At 33.9% G+C, this 19,599-nt stretch overlaps 1 protein-coding gene across 3 annotated transcripts in view; it reads right to left on the reverse strand.

The window, feature by feature from the left end:
• Positions 1–17,696: 17,696 nt before the first annotated feature.
• BRINP3 (BMP/retinoic acid inducible neural specific 3) overlaps positions 17,697–19,599 on the reverse strand; it is a 374,180-nt gene continuing 372,277 nt past the window's right edge. For all 3 annotated transcript variants that reach the window (XM_084793294.1, XM_084793295.1, XM_084793296.1), the window contains exon 8: positions 17,697–19,172. In XM_084793294.1, coding sequence (XP_084649420.1) covers positions 18,056–19,172 — 1,117 coding nt within the window. In that variant the 3' untranslated portion in view covers positions 17,697–18,055. The remainder of the gene's footprint in view (positions 19,173–19,599) is intronic.

The following is a 19,599-nucleotide window of genomic DNA, read 5'->3' on the forward strand; positions in this document are numbered from 1 at the left end:
GGAATGGCAAAGTAGAAGGATCCAGAGGGTCCTAGAAACTTACAATTATGATAGGCAGATTTGGGCCCAGGGGTCCCGCTCAAACTAAGGCACCAGCCAAGGACAATACAGGCCGTAAAACTTTAAACCCCTACCCAGATCTAGCCAATGCTCACAACATTCTCCACAGTAGAGTGGAGAGTGGGACATGACTTTCTCACATACTCTGGTGCCTCACCTTTGACCATGTCCCCTGGAGGGGGAAACCTGGTGGCACTCAGAGGAAGGACGGCAGTTTACCAAGAAGAGACTTGATACCCTATGAACATATACAGGGGGAGGTAATCCCCCTCAGGAACAGTCATAGCGGAGGGGAATAAGGGGAAAATGGGAGGGAGGGAAGAATGGGAGGATACAAGGGATGGGATAACCATTGAGATGTAACAAGAATAAATTAATAAAAAAAGGAAAAAAAAGAGTACAGTTAATTCTCAAATATTAGTTTTTTTTTAAGCAACTAAGATTAGAACTGTTAAAAAGAGTGGTACCAAGATTTGCTGGATCAGAATTCAGATACATCTTCTCATCTCCTTACCAGGTGTGTCAGGCTGGTTTGGTACCTGTTGGGGTCCTCCTCTTCCTAGAAAAGGGGAGGGATGAATGGGAAGAAGGGCCTGAGGGCAAGACTGGAAGAAGAGGAAAGAGGGAGCTTCAGTGAAGCTGTAAAATGGGTACATAAACAAGTTAACGAAAAAAATAAGAATTTGAGTTGATGTGTCATTACCATGATACTTCTCAGAATATATGAGCAATTTTTCCATTTTCTTTTCCTTTTTTTCCATCTCCTTCTTTCTTCTTCCTCTTTTCCTTTTGAAATCATCTCTGTGAAATAGGTAGTAATGCTCTGCATATTTCAATGAAACATTTTATTCTTTTTTTTCTTTTTTTTATTAATTTGTTCTTGTTACATCTCAATGGTTATCCCATACCTTGTATCCTCCCATTCATCCCTCCCTCCCATTTTCCCCTTATTCCCCTCCTCTATGACTGTTTAAAAAATATTTGGTTTGATTTTCCTGGAAAGTCATGAGGGGAAGGCAGAGTTCCTAGAAAATTTACTTTTAATTCTCAGTTATTACAGAGTAACCCATCAAAATTAGCCAACACTATGCACTTGTGTTGATAAGTCTATATTTCATACATCCTTGGGTTTCACTGATGTTTTTGACAGACAGGAATTCATTTTCATAGTATATCTATGCCTTTCTCTGTTAACTGAGAATGCCTACGTGTAGTCTTCTCCCTATAAAAATGAGCTTATCTAAATTTGGAATCAAACCCAGAATATGGGTTTTCAATAAAAGACCAGAGTTTCTTGGAGAAATTTGGACATCTGGGTTGGCATAGGAAATATTTATAATTAGCTGGAAGAATCTTACTAAGAGAAAATTAGGCTGGGTTCAAAAATGAATAAAAATCTACCATTTGAATTTTAAGTAAAAAGATATGTTATGAATTTTAAAACTTCACAATATTAAATGCTGTACCTTTGAACACAAAATAAAATTTGTAGCTTCTAGTGTGAAGAAGTAATAAGGATTTCATGTTAGTATCAAAATACTGTTGAAAAAATAAAGCCATTGACTCCCATTCACAATTTCTGCTAACATATTATATCTATGATCTCAGGAACTGAGTAGGATATAACTACACATAAAACAATACTCATAGGATATGAAGAGCAACTTTCCTACAAGGACTATTACATGAAAAGGAGAAATTGAATTCATATTATGTAACTCAGATAGACATTAGATCATAGAGGGATTCAGACCCAATATCTGTCTTGATAAATTATGTTCATATTACAGACCTTTGATAGAATATGAAGGCATGCCTTTTTGCATTCATCTCTTGAAAGTTTATAATAACAGTATAGTTGTAACAAGACTATGAATTTTGCTCTTACTGAAAAATATATTTAATAAATATAAATGAAATTGTTGTGAATAAAATATTTCTTAGGTTGGACATATCATTACCAACTTTCTTCCTTCTTGACATATAGTATTCTGGAAGAGTTATATTGCAGCTTCAATGTAGTTGGGACATTTCTCCTCTCAATAATATCAATTCTTTTATACAATTAATTATTTGTATATATACACACACTTATATGTACATATGTATCTTAAAGGTTTATTATGATGTCTTCTCTGATACTCTTTAATTATCAAATATTTATTTTATCTGTGATTTTCCCTCAATTTTTCTTAATCTTGTTTCTTTACATACATATATTAATTTATATTTCATTGGCTGTTTACATGTATATTATGTATATAATTGCCTCTATTCTTACTTTTCATATTTAAAATAATTAAAAAATAATATGTGGTATATTCCATGAATAATATATAATAATATGCTTTCTTGAAATATTCACATTAAAATTGATTATTTACATATAAATTGTCTAATATGCATGTATTTGTTCTACAAACGTTGGTTATACTGCTTCTTTTGAAAATTATTTTTCTGAGAACATGGCCCACTGATTCAAGTAAGCGGAGCTCATATGAGCTCACAGAGACCAAAATTGCAAGCACGGGGCCTAAGAGGATCTGCACCAGGTCCTATGCAGATATGTTATGGTTGTTAGCTTGATGTGGTATTTGTTTTGTTTTTGGTGGAACTACTAACCATCGGCGAGAGTGTATCTCTGACTCTTTGACCAAACCTTGGGTCTCTTTTTCTTCTATTGGGTTATCTCGTCCAGGCTTTTACCTTGTCTGATTGTATATTGTTTTGTCCTACCTGGCTGTTGTCTCTTGGAGACCACTATGTTCTAAAAAGGAAACGAAAGAGGAGGAATGAATCTGGAGAAAAGAGAAAGCGTGGAGTGAGAAGGCGTGTAGGGAGGGGAAACTGGAATCCATTGTATGAGAAACAAATATGTTTTCAATAATTAAAAATACCTCTGACAAAAAGAAAAGATAAATAATTTTCATTTTTATCATCAATTCCATCCCCAGTGTTCTCCACATAATATAGCAACATCTAAAGTAGTTTTCCTTCTGAAGGGTTTTAAACATTAAACAACAACAACAAAAATTCTAGTCAAGAATTTTCTGTTTCTTCTAAAGAACTTTAAAATGTCAATCAATTAGGTGTTTAGTAATGATGACTAATTTTGCTCTCAGTATTTGAAGGGTAATTTAGTAGTCTGAAGATATTTTCTCTTAAATTTCAAATATACTTACATGCTTGGCATTCAAGTAACTTACTGTAAATTGCTCTATCAGGGCTACAGTGGATTTCTCTTCAGACTATTTTTAATGCTATCTTTTTTGCACTCCATTTTCTGAAACTTGAATTTAATATGCCTATATTATTTATGTCAATAGTGCTGTTATAGCAATACAGTTTGGGATAGGTGGCTTAGGTTGTTGGAGGATAGAGAACTGCAAAGATCAAACTGTCAGTCAATTTAGTGTTTTGTGGTGATCTCTTCCTTTGTCTCTCAGGTGGTACCTTCTCGTTGTATTCCATATGGTATGAGGCATAAGAAACCTCACTGTGGTGAATTTTATTAGGATATTAGTACCATCCGTAATCTGTCTTCTGACCTCTACCTTTCTTCAAGGAAAACATGAATCATGTAGGAGCACAATACTCAGGTATAGGATGCTTTGGTTTTGCCTCATTACTAATTTCCAAGATACTGAATATTTTAACTGGTGTTTGCTATTAATTCTTATTTTATAATTATTTCATATTTGCATTTCTTTTTGTCTTCTGCTATCATTAGCTCTGCAAGTGCAGGCTTTCTATAGTTGCAAAGATAAAATAGACAGGCTATATATATCAATGATACCTTTTAATTGGCAATAGGAATTCCCTCTCTTGAAATTGTCAATGATATATAAATGAGATCAAAGTTTTGTCATTATTCCATCATGATATCAGCCAGTCCAATAAATTTTATAGACTTAACATATTATGGGTTGTTTTCATTTCATTTCTCTCTCTCTCTCTCTCTCTCTCTCTCTCTCTCTCTCTCTCTCTCTCTCTCCTCTCTCTCTCTTTCTCTCCCTCTCTCGTGCCAAGGTGAACCATTGGGGGTTAGAAAAAATTTTGTTGAACAAGATTTTTCTTACATTTTTACATAGACTCGGCGGATTGAATTCAGGTAGGTAGACTAGTTTGATAGCCGTATTGTTACCAGCCAGTATATATGTTTAAAAGCATATATTTTGCTATTAAATTTGATCATAATCAAATGCAGTAGAAGGAATACTGCTTTTGTACTTTAGTGATGTTGAATCAGGATAGTCATTAAATTATATTTTGATAACTCATACATATAATATCATGAAAGTTAATATCAATGCAATTTTTTTTAATTTATTTATTTTATGACTGTAAGTACACTGTCTTCAAGCACATCAGAAGAGGACACAGATCATATTACAGATGATTGTGAGAACCATATGGTTGCTCAGAATTGAACTCAGGACCTCTGGAAGAGCAGCCAATGCTCTTAACCACTGAGGCATCTCTCTAGCCTAATGCAAATTTTAACAAATGAAACCTTTATTTAAAGCAAGCAAGCAAAAAAGGAACAAAGTTCTCAAATTTTTGTTTTTTGGGTACCTTGATCATATTAGTGAACTACTGTTAAGCTAAACTTGAGAGCAAAGAACAGATGTCAATCTGGACACAAGGCTGTGCTGATATTTTAGTTATTTAAAATCAAAGAGAAGTAAAAATATAGAAAATTTAAAACTTCAATAATAGATAAAGTTTAATATAGTTTCTATAATATTTTTATACATATAATAAAGAGCAAGGAACTTTTTACTTTCTCTTTTTTCTTTCTTATTTATTTTTTCTCTTTTTTCTTAATTAATTGTTACAAAAATGAGAGTCTCAAAAATAATTGTCACATTTAAAAGTATTTTTGTATATATATATTACCCACAGCATTTTCTGGGACAAAGGTATAGACTCTTATTTGGTAAACAAGTAAATAATTAAGTAAGTACTTGAAGAAGGGGGAATTCAAAGACAATCAAACAAGTATAAACCAAAAAAAAAATCTAGAAAGAGAATAAGCAGCATCTCGATACTTTAAATTAAGCTACATTAATTTAAAATAGTTGAGTTAATTACTTTGTTTGCTTTTGGAGAGAAGATAGCCAGGAACTCACTGTGATTCAGCCATGATAGTGAACGGTGAACCAACAAGTCGAGTTTTGCTAATGAGAGTTTACTAGCATGGATCAAAACATAGAACTCATTCATTTTTAAGGCATGAATCTTGTTTTAGTTTTAATAAGTATTTATTTTAGCTAAAGATGTATCATTAAAATCTATATTAGAATGTGTGTCATTAAAATCTGTATTAGAATGTGTGTAGGAAAATGTTCACAATGATACATGTATATACTGTAGTGTAGAAACACTTAGATTCTTATTCCACTCACTCACTCATCATTCTGTTGCAAAATAGAAATATCAAACTAAAAGGTGAACTAACAGTGTATCACTGCATCCTCAATTTATTGTTGTTTTTCTTCCTCACATATTTGCTTATGTTGTTATAAATGGAGAGTTCCATTAATAAATCATACAGATTTTACAGTTGTAAAACAAAATGATTATATATTGTACATGTGGAGAGGAATGATTGTTGGAACTGCTTATTAAGTTTATGCTTTATGAAGTGAGATAATCATGTTTTAGAAAATTTTCGGATAAGTATAGAGAAAATAGGATGAATTATTTTATAATAGATATTATACCATGCATATGTGTTACAGCCTTATTATTCTGTCATTTGCTAAAAATATTTGCCAACGAAAATCAAGGCAATATAATAACCTAGTGTCGAATTCCTGGGGTCAGTGTAATCATGGAATTTGCATTAGCTGAGATATAATATGCATTTCACAGTTACTTTTCACTTTCCTGTAAGTTACAAGTAAAATGTTTCTACACATTAATTTCACACATTTTAAATTATCATGCAAATTTCCAAAATTTATATATATTTTCATTAATATTAAAAGGAAGATAGGCTTTATAATTCATATAATGTATCATCATTATAAAAATATTAGTATGAAAATATGTAAAGATATTTGTTAGTGGTAAGTTATATATTTTGATAATAAAATGTGATAATGTATATTTTTCATTATCTTAAGTTAATGAAGAAAACGATTTTCTGATACATAAATTAATATTTTCAATTTTTATGTTAAAACACACATAAAATATACTTAGTAAAATAACTATAATAATTGTAGAGGAATTTTAAATATTTTAATTAAAATTAAATGAATTCATCTCTTGCTTTTGGTCACCCAAGCAGTGCCAGGTAAGTCTATCTCATGGAGTGGGCTGTAACATCAAATCAGACATCAGTTGGTTACTCCCACAAGCTTTATGCCACCATACCCTACCATATTTTGCAGTCAAGACAGATTGTAGATCAAAGAATTTGTGGAGGGGTTGATATTTATGTTTCTCCTTTGGTAACCTGCAGAGTACTTTCTGAACCAAGACACTAGAACTTAGGGGTACAGGTTCTTAGTAGGCACCATCTTGCTTTTCCTTGTCCAAAGAGTTCAGTGGCTACTGTCTTCAGCAATAGGGCCTTGCTACCAGTTTGTAAAGAGCAATCAACTGTCTTCGCAATAGCTTGCCAAATGACCCCTCTGGCCATTAACTCAATTAAATATAGCAGAGTTCAAAAATGGAAGCTTTGTTTAATGACAACAGATGGCCAGTTGAGACTCCTTCAATCTTATTATTTGGAAACTTCCTCAGGATCTCCTTCATAAGTTTTAGAAAGATTCCACTACAATAGACTTTTATATCAATTCTCAAATGACCCTCAACTCTGTGTCTCTTTGAACTCTCTCCCTCAACCAACCCGTCTCCCCTGCTTCATCACCCGATCATCCCATCGGTACCTCCACCAGCCTCCAGTCTACCCATAAAATTTATTTACTTTCCCCCTCCCCAGGCAGATCCACATATCTCCCCTTGTCCCCTTCTCTGTACCTAACTTATCTGGTTCTACAGATTTTAGCTTTGTTTGAATTTATTTAAAGGCCAATATCTACAGATAAGCAAATATAGAAAATTAATCTTTCTGGAGCAGGGTTACCTCACTCAGGATGACTTTTACTATTTCTACCCATTTGCTTACAGATTTCATGATGTCATTTTTTTAACAGCTGCACCATACTCCATTGTTTAGGTGTACCACATTTTCTTTATCCATTCTTCAGTGGTGGGGCATCTTGGTTGCTTCCAAGATTTGGCTATTATAAAAAGAGCAGCAGTGAATATAGTTGAAGAAGTGTACTTGTGGTAGGATGAAGTGTCTTTTGAGCATATGCCTAAGACTGGCATAACTGGATCTTAAGGTAGATATTGTCCAAATTTTCTGAAGGAGGTGCCAAAATATTGATTCCCATACAAACAGAGTAGTGTTCCCTTCTCCACATCCTTGCCAGCATGAGCTGTCACTTATGTTTTTGATCTTAGTCATTCTGACAGGTATAAGATAGAATCTCAAAGTAGTGTTGATTTACATTTTTATTATGGTTAAGGGTATTGAAAAGAGTATATAATTTAAAGACTCAGAAACCTAAGGTTAAACCAAAATAGTACAGGTCTTAAAAAAAGAAAAGAAAAATATAATAATACAATGACTCCTAATGATATTCTGTCACACTCATATACCATCACCCTTTTCAGCTATTATCAGAGAAGCTTCCTTCTGCAGTAAATGGCAACAATTTTAAAGACCCATTGAGTTAAAGACGGTTAGAGAGAGAGAGAGAGAGAGAGAGAGAGAGACAGACAGACAGACAGACAGACAGACAGAGACAGAGAGACAGAGAGAGAGACCACGAGACACACACACAGGCTTTGGCACACATAACTCTAAATGGAATGTCTCCATCAAATTTCTTCCATGAGAGCTCAAGAAACCCTGTAAAATAGGAGGAGGAAAGAGTGTAATATCCAGAGGCGATGGAGGACACCTGGAGAACAGTGCTCACCACATCAATCCAGAAAAGCTAATATGAATTCAACGAGACTGAAGCATCAGGCACAGTGCCTTCCCATGTCTGCACCAGGCCCTCTGCATATATATTATAGCTTTCATTGTAGCATTTTTATGGGATATCTAAAGGCATCTGCCTTCTCTCGGGCTTTACCTTGTCCAACTTGATGTGATGTTTCTTTTGTTTTATCTTACTATATTTTATTTGTTATTTTTTTGTTATTTCTTAGAAGCCTGTTATATTCTAGTGACACACAGAGAGTGTGTGGATGCTGATGGGAGAGGTTATACAGAATGCCAGGTAAAGCAGAGTGAGGGCAGAAGTTCAGAATATGTTGCATGAAAAATAAGAGGATCTGTTTTCGATGAAGAAAAAATTTTAAAATGATTTAAGCAAATGCTGTGATGTCATCATCAAACATCTTTCTTGTTTAAGGTAGTTTGTATAGCAAGGACTTTGAAATTTTATTTGCAAAAAAATTTAAGTTATCATCTTTCCTAAGAGGAAACATCTCTGAAGTACATGGCTAAAGCTTAGATGTGAAATCAATCTTTTATATCAATGCAGTGTCAAATGCATCCTCCTTGATGATAAAACAGCATTTAAATTTAAGAAAGACATTTAACACATTATAATGTTGGTTTTGCTATGTTGATTCCAATTTTTCTATAGCACAAAAAGTACAAAGCTAAACATTATACATAAATTTATTTTTATTGAGTCTTTAAATTTGAAACTACTTTTCAAAATCATTCATTCGTTTATTCAAGGACCCTTTTCTAGGCTTACAAATTGTTCTAGGTATCAAGTCTCTTCTTGGTAACCTGATGTACTTCCTGAGTGCCACCAGGTCTCCCCCTCCAGGGGACATTGTCAAATGTGAGGCATCAGAGTACGAGAGAAAGTCATATCCCACTCTCCACTCAACTGTGGAGAATGTTCTGCCCATTGGCTAGATCTGGGTAGGGGTTTAAAGTTTACCGCCTGTATTGTCCTTGGCTGGTGCTTTTCAGAAACTGTCATAGGGGAGGGGAATAAGGAGAAAATGGGAGGGAGGGAAGAATGGGAGGATACAAGAGATGGGATAAGCATTGAGATGTAACAAGAATAAATTAATTAAAAAAAAGAACCTTATAAGATTTCACATAAATAGAACAGGAAAAGAAAAATATCTATAAACAAATGTTAAAAATTATACTTATGAAATAAGTGTGCATTCATATGCATTTGCTTCAAACATTAAAATTAAACCCAGGAACCCACATTAATCTATCAAAAAAACCCAAATTGTTCTAGGTAATTGATTTTTTTAATTGCAGGGTCATCAAGGTTATTCTTATTAAAAGTTAAAGGAAGATTGTGCATGAGTCCCAGCTTTAAAGATATACCAACATTAAAAATGGGTATAGTAAAATATAAAATAATGAAGCCTAAAAAGTTTTCATTAGTTCTTTTGACCTTGTTGTAAAATCAGGATATCATAAGAAATGATAGTTTTCACTAATGCAATTTTAAAGGAAAAAGTTTATCCTGTCTCACAAATAAAATTTTTTATTATGGGTATTAAGTTTTCAAGGCAATCAATATTCAAATGTAAAAAAAATGTTGCTGACAAATGACAGGACACTGAGGAAAAGCATATAGCACTGTGCATCTGCTCCAAAAACACCTTTGCACAGATTGATAGGTTTGAAGATGAAATAAATTCAGTGGTAGGTCTGGCAGAGAATATCTGATGGCCGCATTAAGAAAAAAACTTACATGCCCACCAACAAGTTATATCTTTAGCCTGTAGAGAGACACGTAACAATTTTTTATTTGAAGCGGTTTTACCTCCAGCGTTCATTCAGTAACTGAGTGGAGGAAGGATTGGGAAGGTATCAGAGAGAATCAGAGGTAAAAGATGAACCCTGGATTTCTATCAATGGAACACACTTTTATTAAAAAAAAAAAGCTCCCCAATAAACACTTAAAACTGAAAGTGTAAATAATTATTCTTTTACTTAGAGCTTTTATTGCTACTCTGTAGTAACAACACTAAGGAAGTCATCAGTGCTCCTAAAACAGAAGTGCAAAAGTGATTATGTAGCATGAAGGATAGGAGGAAGGGTGAATGGGGTAACTAGGGAGGGAGCTAGCTGTGACCCCAAAGAAGTATGGCTTAAACCACTCAAGGAGCACATTAGGAGAGCACTTATGATGTTTGAGTATATGATAACCACAATAAAAAACATAGGAATAAAATATGTAATGCATATAAAGAAGATCAAACAAAATGACAGGAGACCGACTCACCATTCAAAAAATATCACTTCAGAGATCAGGAAGCTGATCAAGGAAAGAAAAGTCAGTCTCAACAGTATCCAGGAGGGAGTTCTGACAACTAAGGCCACAATATAGTTCCTTGACCAGGAGCTACGTTAAATGCAAACTGCATAACAGGCTTTCCAACATACCTAAAATTTGAAAACTTTCCTGTTGATTGTTTGTAATTATGGTGTGTTAGATCCATAGATGCATATTGCAATGACATTTCGGGTATTTTTCCTTTTTTTTCTTTTCCAAACATAGCTGCCATGGAATATTCCACAGAAGTCATGTGTTTGTGGCCTTCACTAGTTTTCCTTATTTCTTCCAAGAGAGTAGCTTTGTTATAGGGTGAGGTCTTAGAAACATTTCTTTATCTGTAGATGGTGTTAACCCCCCAGCTTACTAGTAATGGGTTGACTCATTGTTTCTATATTACTTTTGAACCTTCTTTTCAAATAAAGAAACCATGCCTTTGCCTGGATGAGTCTGTTTCTTTTGTGCACTTAAAATGGTTACTATGGTGAGACTTTTCATGTTTTCCCTCTCAATCTTTGGATTCTTATATATGAAATGAAATTTGACATCTATATACAGAATTTCTCAATAATTTGTGCAATGATTAAATTAGTTTATATGCTTCCATTGTTCTTCCAAATACACTTACACTTACTAATTTTTATTCACAATAAGAAACATCCCAATGAGTTCTTGTTTAACTAGAAATAAGCTTGAAAATTAGTGAGTGTAAAATTGACATCATTAATATGACTTACCTGATATTGTGAAACATGTATCATTCTTTTCCAATCCTGTCGTTTAATGAATTTTATTTGCTATGCTAATTCACTACTCATAGCTACCAGGAGTAAACATTATTTTTTCAATAAAATCATATTTCAGTAAAATCATTTTATTTAGTTAATACCCTTTATATTATTGTGGTTCATTCTTTTGTGTTAACTATTTTCTCATTGGGTTAGAGTAGAAGCATTTCTATATAATAAAATGAGATATTAATGAATATTTTATTGTTTGTATTTTAGTATACTATTTCAGTAATGCATTGTTTGCATTTTTGTTTGTTTTTTTGTTTTTGTTTTTGTTTTTCTATACAGAGTTTCTCTGTGTAGTCTTGGCTGTCCTGGGCTCGCTTTCAGACCAGTCTGGCCTTGAACTCACAGCCATCGACCTGCCTCTGCCTCTGGAGTGCTGGGAGTACAGGTGTGCACCACCACGCCCAGCCAATTGTTTGTGTTTTAACTGAATCCTTAGTGGGTCACATAGAAAAACATTATTATTCTTCTATTTAGTAGTTTTATTCTGACTATTCTGGAATTCCAATACACAAAATGTGTGCTGTGTACAAATAAATATTGTATTTATTTTATAGAGTCTTTTCACTTTTTTCCCTTGTCAAAATATTTTCAAAGAATGAATTTTAACTATAGAGTTATCAGATAAAAGTAAAGAAAATTATATTTAAATACAAGGATGTTCAACTTTGAAATTTCATTGTGAAATTGATTGAGACAATTGATATTATATTATAAATATATTTTAATGCATCATTGTCATTGAGAAGATTATATTTTCTGTTACTAATAGAAGTTCATTTTATGATTTCCATTTTCCTGTTTGATAAGTATTTTAACTTTATTAAAAAAACCAAACTTCTAAGTATTTGTTGTACCATTATTTAAAAAAATGTAATAGTACCTAAATATTCAGGTCCAAAGCATGTCTACACTTCACTTCGACATGATCTACAACTGAGACTGACTACGTGAGGGCTGGGTATGTTTAAGTGTCAGAATCATGTACCTAGCATAAGATGACCCTGAATTCAATGGCCAGAAGAAAAGCTAAGAAAATAAAATAAAAGAGGTGATAATAATTGTGGCTGAAATGGGGTTTATCAAGAGTCATTAGGTTTTCTTTCAAAATAATGAACATATACACTTTTCACAAAGACAAAGTTATAATGGAAAAATATAACAATTTTATAATCTTTATTTTATCCACTCTCTTAAATAAACTACAAATCTTGTTATATATAAATATATAAGAATATTTATATATCCATATATGTATATCTACACACACACACACACACACACACACACACACACACACACACAAGAACTTGAAAATGGTGAGACTTTGTACACACATTGTTAGAACACAAATTGGGCCAACTAACATGAGAAAGACTGACATTCTTACACAAACTGCAGACTTATTTTATTTGCTACTTCACTGGGTCTCATTTGAGGCAATTGTGAAAATTCTTATGGAAAATTGGGCTGGCTTTGTAGACTTAAGGAGGAAAAAAACCTGTATTGGATGTTTCTCACAAACATATTGAATTAACAGTACAGAAATCATTATATTGCTTGTATTAAAAAATATCCAGGCAAGGTAAATAACTTTTGGTAAGGATGCACATACATAGTAAACTTAAAGAAAAGATAAGAGTGAGTTAAAAATTCAGACTAATATTACTAATATTCATTTAAGGTTCTTATTTATTTATTTTTTGTATTATTGAAAGCTTTTATTTTTTATAACCATTCTCTCTGAAATAATGCTCCTGACAGGACTAGAGGAATGAGAAAAAGGAAAAAAAGATCAAAATCTTTTATACTTAAAAAAGAGATCAAAAGCTCACATGGAGAGTCTCTTGTAGATCATGCTAAAAGCATATCACCTTAAGGCCTACATTGTTAATTAGTAACATATCCAGTACAGTTATTTTACAGAAGTATATAGCCTAATCACCAGACTGAAAATATGTCAATCATTAATTGGTCAAAGTGATTGCCAGTGCAGGAAGTAATTTCATATATGGGAGTTTTATTCAAACTAAAATTTATTTATTTGCATTAATTTATAATATTGGCCTCTGTGACATAAATATCAAATGATTTTACATGGATATTCTACTTTATCAGCCAAAATTAGATTAAAAATTCTAATGTCACCTTCGTGTAAAGTAAATGGTTTGTAAAATTTTCCGCTTACTAAAATACATTTGTCAAATACTGAAATTATTAGGAAATGATGATTGAATAATTTCTTATTTTTCTTTACACTACAAGAAATATAGAATATTAAAAAATTGATTGTTTATGTTGAGAGGAAGAAAGTAGGATATCAATACAAGGAAGCAAAAATGGCACAGTGAATGGGTATAGTAAGCTGTGAATTTTAAGGTTATAAAAATCTCACAGGACAGCACTCAGAAGGCAGAGGCAGGCGGATCACTGTGAGTTCGAGGCCAACCTGATCTACAAAGTGACTTCAAGATAACCAAGGCTACACAGAGAAACCCTGTCTTGAATAAAAAAACAAAAACAAACATAAAAACAAAAACAAACGAATCCCAGAGGTTGGACATTTCTAAGGCATACTACAGTAAATCTAATATCCATTACTTTTGTGAACAATGTCTAAGGAAAATCTCACTTTTGCTTAAAAATTATTATTTAAAAAATAAACAATCCAGGTGCAAGTATAAGGTAGGAACCTGACAGTTTGCTTAAACTCAATATAATATAATATAAAATCCTATCTATAATGTTGATTTGAAAAACATGTAAAGGCCTCCTGAAGTCCAAAAAATATTTATTATTTAAGCATCTTTTTTTTTTTTAAAGAAAGTGTCTCCTTAGGTATTTCTGTCTAGTTTAAAAGTGGCTCTATGGGCCAGGCTTGCCTCAGGCTCACAGAGATCAGCCGGCCTCTGCCTCTTGAGTGCTGAGATTAAAGGTGCATGTTACATCACACTGCCTACATTTTAAACTCAGTCCTACCTTTTTTATTTCCAGCATTTTAACTTTCCTATATTTCCTATATTCTGTGACACTTCCTTCTCTACTATTTCCATAATACACAGAGTTATTTGTCTTTCCTGACATTCTTTGGATTTGATTTTCAAATGAATTAAGTGAATATTAAATAGCGTGTTCAATATTCCTAGTGAGAAAAACAAGGATTTTTCCACATGAACCCAATGTGTTTGATTTCAGACATAAAATGTTGAACAGAATTATAAAATTATGTTAATTTTTTACAAGAATCACAAAATACAGAAAACACTAAGAAGACTATCACCATATTTTGTTTCAATAAAGAAGAGTCACCAGCTTTTTTTCCTAGGTCATTTGGGTAATGATTTCATTTAGCTAAAATCCGTTTGCTATCCCAGGAACAGCAACTTAGGTTAAATTATGATGGTAATCAATGCATATGGAATAATAGAGACTTCCCTAGAGAAATCATATTCTCCACATTTTATCATTTTCATAACTTCAATTTCCATGGAATTTATTCATCTCACAATTAGAAACATACAATGGAAATATCAAGTAGTTACTATCAGGGACTGTAGAGACAGCTTGGTGGTTGAGAGTATTTGCTACTCTCAGAGGGGCTGGAGTTCAGATCACTCACAGACTGGATCTTCAGCTCCGATGGAAATTCTTGCTTTTCTAGCCTTTGCACAACCATGCACTCAGTGATATACATACACACACACACACACACACACATATATATATATTATTAAAAATAAAATTGTTTCCAAATCACAGTTAAAAACGAGAAGACAATCAAAGTAAGCCTCTCTATTTAAAAGTATCTGTTTGTTGTAAATAGGACTTCAGCAGAAAAGCTCTGTTTATTAAAAAATTTCAAGTTCTTCACTACTTAAGAGATGGGTGGCAGAAGATCATGTGTTCAAATCCTCCCTTGTTGTGTAGTGATTCTGTGATTGGTCAGGGCTATAGTACACTGTCTCAAACCAAAACAAGTAATTCTCATGTTCTTTAAACAACTACGATAAAAATGTTTGCATATAAATACTTGCAGAAAAAACAAAATTGTTATAGGTTCTGCTCTTTGCATATAAAATGGATTATTATGTTCTATATAACTTACTGGACGTTTCCGATAATCAGTAATATGTCATAATTAGTAACTGGCAGTTATATTTTGGACGTATGTCCTTTAAAATGTGTATGAGCACTTTAGAATTTCCTTGGTATGTTTACATTCATTATTTTCATTATCATAAACATGCAACTTAGAGAATGGATAAAAAACTGTTTCATTTGCACTATGGAATAGGGAAATCCCAAAATTTGTGGACAAATGGATGGGACTAGAGATGATCATAATGAGTGAGTTAATCCAGAAGCAGAACGACTCACATAGTATATACTCACTTATAATTGGACACCATCCCAAAAAGCATGTCCAATGAAAGTCTTCACTTACCAGGAGACTGGGATAGATGTGAGAACATCCTACTGAGACTTGAGGTAAGAGAAATATAGGAGATGGGGAAATAGAGGGACCCAGAAGGCCCTAGAAACCTACAAGAAGAATATTATGATGGTTGGATTAGGGCCCAGGGGAGTCTGCTCAAACTATTGCACTAACCAAGGACAATACAATAGTAAACATTGAGCCCCTACTCTGATCTACCCAATGGAAAGGACATTCTCCTGATGGCACTCAAAGAAAGAATAAGCAGAGTGTCAAGATGAGATTTGATAGCATATGACCATACAGTGGAGGAGTAGGTCCCCCTGAGTCTTTGACCTAGGGGAGGGGAATAGGGTGAAAGTGGGAGGGAAGGAGGAGTGGGAAGATACAAATGATGGGATTATAACTGAGTTGTAATCTGAAGAAATTAATAAAGTTAAAATTTAAATTTAAAAATACATCTTAGAGAAAGGAATTCATATTTTTCTTTGCTGTTTATAGAGGCCATTAAGAGATTCAAATGACTAATTGAATGAATATAACCAAAGAGTTGGAGATAATATTATTTCATCCCATTCAATTTGAATTTTACCTTACATTAGAGGAAGTCGTTAAGCACTTTCTTACCTGTGATAGAAGGATATCTTCTCCTTTATGCTGCCCATGCCATAGTGAGCTATGCAATAAAATCTGCAGCGCCACTCAACGTTTTTTGTTTTTTTTTAGTTACCTCAAAATAATTGCTTTATAGAACCTGTTAGTAATCATGTACCATGGCTAGATAATTTCTGGATGGCAGAGTGTTTGGTCACTTGACATCCATGGCGGTTGCGTATAGGTTATTTTAAACACAGAGATGAGGTTGTTCAAACTGTGGGTGATTAGTTATATCCAGTAAATGATAATTTTCTTGCATTTTCAGATATATCATGAGGTTGTGAGTGTTACCAAAATAGTTAATTTTGACTCTATTTCTTCTTACCTTTCTCTTACCATAATTTTTCATTAAATCAAATTAAAAGAATATAATAGTTACTTTAAAAATCAGTGGTGAAAATAAAAGTCATTAAGTCAATTCTAGGAAAATCTATATTCAGCTTCTTGGTATGTGTCCTTAATTTAATTAACTACTCTGATTCTTTTGCTCTTTTTTTTCTGAAAATGAAAGGTAATAGTCTAAAACTAAGTATTATTTTTACTCATAGTGTATTTGCAATCCCACCAGAATTTGAAGAATGTTTAATGTTTATATGTATATTCTATGAATTTCCCACAACTGGCAGCTAGTAGGCATTAGGTATTATGTTTTACCTTGCAGATTGGGTAAACCTTTATTGTAGGATCTATCTACTTATTGTATTTTAACTGAAAATACATACCTCAGGAGTCCAGAATATGTGCAGCATGTTTATATCAATTGCATTCATTGTTTTATGAGCTTTTATGAGCTCCATTTTCTGGGTTCTTAGATATGATAACCTATGTCTTCAAGAAATCTGGCCTTGACAGTGCATTTGGTTATATAGTAAGAAAGATTATAAACAAGATCTGCATGATAACAAAGCATTTTACTAATAATCATATACTCTTTTAAAGCAAAATTTAAATTTATAAAAATAAATGAATATATGTCTACTCTCGTATAACATATAAATGCAAACTCAGTGTAACTTTCAAAGTGAACATTTAAACTAGTCATGAAAGGACTCTACATTTTAGTAATGTGAGTCTCAGAAAGAAAATGCATCCATGTGAATGTCAATTATTGACTAGAGCATTTACTTAAGAATTAATTTGTATGACAGTTTTAATGATAACTGTTCTCATTTTAGTTTCTAATGAAGCTGATAAATATCCTTTGGTCATTCTGCTCTTCACTAAGAGAAAGGAACTGGATATAGGCAGTCAACCTCTTTGAGTTTTCAGAAAAGATGATGAAAAGGAACCTTTAACTGTTTCCATTAAAAAGTCCTGGTGAATTTTCCCCAGGTTCCTACAAACTATATCAAAATAGAACTCATTTCATGGAAAAAATGAATCCCACAGCACTTCTTGTTAATAACTGTTCAGCTACAAAATTTTATTGGTATCATTTTATGTTCCCTCTAGAGGATGTAATGCACAAATGCATTGCCACGGAACATATAAAATTACAAATGAAATTTATTGTAAAAAGTAGAATGTCTTCTAGACTGGTGTCAGTATTTATTTCATTCATAAACCAAAACTGTAGTATAATATATTCATTGTCAGCAAGTTCATGTGTGTAAATTGCCATCCAATGTTATTGACTGATATAAGACAGATATTGAAAAGACAATTCAAATTTACTTTTCCAAACATAAACTGTTCCACAAAAGCACTGTAAAAACTCCTTCAAGATTTTGGGTTGTGCTTGACATTTACGGTTAACTACATAATTTGGTTGTGTCATAATCCACTGTGTTTGGCAATTTGGCATTAAATGCCTGCAGAGCAGATTGAATTCTCACCACTTCACTAGTAGACAGCTTGAGTCTATGACGAAGCAAGCAAGAGAAAAGATCTAGGCGGCGCTGACCAGGTGGGGAGAGTTTATTTACACGGTCTCTTATCTCTAGTAGCTGCAAAAGTGCTGAGTCCTGGGATCCCTGAGTGTAAGGGTAATCCAGCTGCAAAATCAGGTCCCGGATGGCTTCAGGATCAAAGTGCATGCTGTAGCCAAACACTTGGATGTTGTTGATTTTCATGTAGCCCAGGTTCCGGGATGGATCAATAAACTCCAAAGGCTCATAGTAAATGCTCTCGTTGCTATTGGGGCCATTTGCCTTGATGCGACTCCTCAGGTAGATGTGTACTGTCTCAAAAAATGTCTTCCATTTGTTTCCCAGAGTCAGTGTCCAGTTATAGCACTGCAGTGGGAGGTCCAGCTTAGTCCGCTCCCAGTCTGGAAAGCTGCTCTCACTCACAGGCATAAACCAGCTCTCGGAGTGGCTGCCTCCAAAGGGATTGACATAAACAGCCAGCACCGGCTCCAGCGTGCTGTTTTTAGTTAAGCAAATCTGTAAAGAGAGACCTAAGATCATGTGGACCAGACTGGACTTGTACTTGTTACTCTTCAAGGTCAGGAGCATCCGCTTTCTCCAGGAAGGGTCAAACCAGCTATTGAGGCGCATGTCATTGCTGATAAAGATGGCATGGACTTCTATTCGTCTGTCGGTTTTCTGCAACAGGTATTTCATTTCCAGATCTTGCAAGTCAGTCTCAAAGCCTATGTAGTGATCAGTTGACTCAGCCACTTCAGGCTTGCAGAGTCCCTGGCTCAGCATGTAGCCTGTGTTGCAGGTGCCACAGCGGGTGCGGTTGTCAGGGGCACAGGTCAGGCAGGCAGAGGCATCACCCACGGTGCAGGGCAGAAAGGCTGTGCAAACTACCTGGTCATTGGGGCAGGTGCAGGAGTGTGTCTCCTCGGAGAAGCTGCCCAGAAGTCCATTCTCATTGCAGTAGAGAAAAGATTGGATGCGAGTGAGCCAGTAGGTTGAGGTTCTAGAAATATAAAACAAAACGGATCTAAATAAATACTAAAATTCTGCGTGATTGTGTGTGTTTGCCATGAAGTAAATCACAGCCCACTATTCCATGCACTTTTTTTTTTCTTTTTGGCCAGATCTACAGTCAGTAATTTTATAAAATAAAGGTCCATTACAAACACACACACACACACACACACACACACACACACACCCCACATGAGAGAGAGAAAGAGAGAGAGAGAGAGAGAGAGAGAGAGAGAGAGAGAGAGAGAGAGAAAGAGAGACAGAGACAGAGACAGAGAGACAGAGACAGAGACAGAGACAGAGACACAGAAAGACAGAGACAGAGAGAGACAGAGACAGAGAGACAAAAAAACTCCAAACCATTTTATATTAATTATTACTCATACCAAAACCAAAACCCACTAACCAAAATCCAG

This window comes from Acomys minous (assembly GCF_964271855.1).
Source record: "Acomys minous genome assembly, chromosome: 1".
In the NCBI taxonomy this organism is placed as follows: Eukaryota; Metazoa; Chordata; class Mammalia; order Rodentia; family Muridae; genus Acomys; species Acomys minous.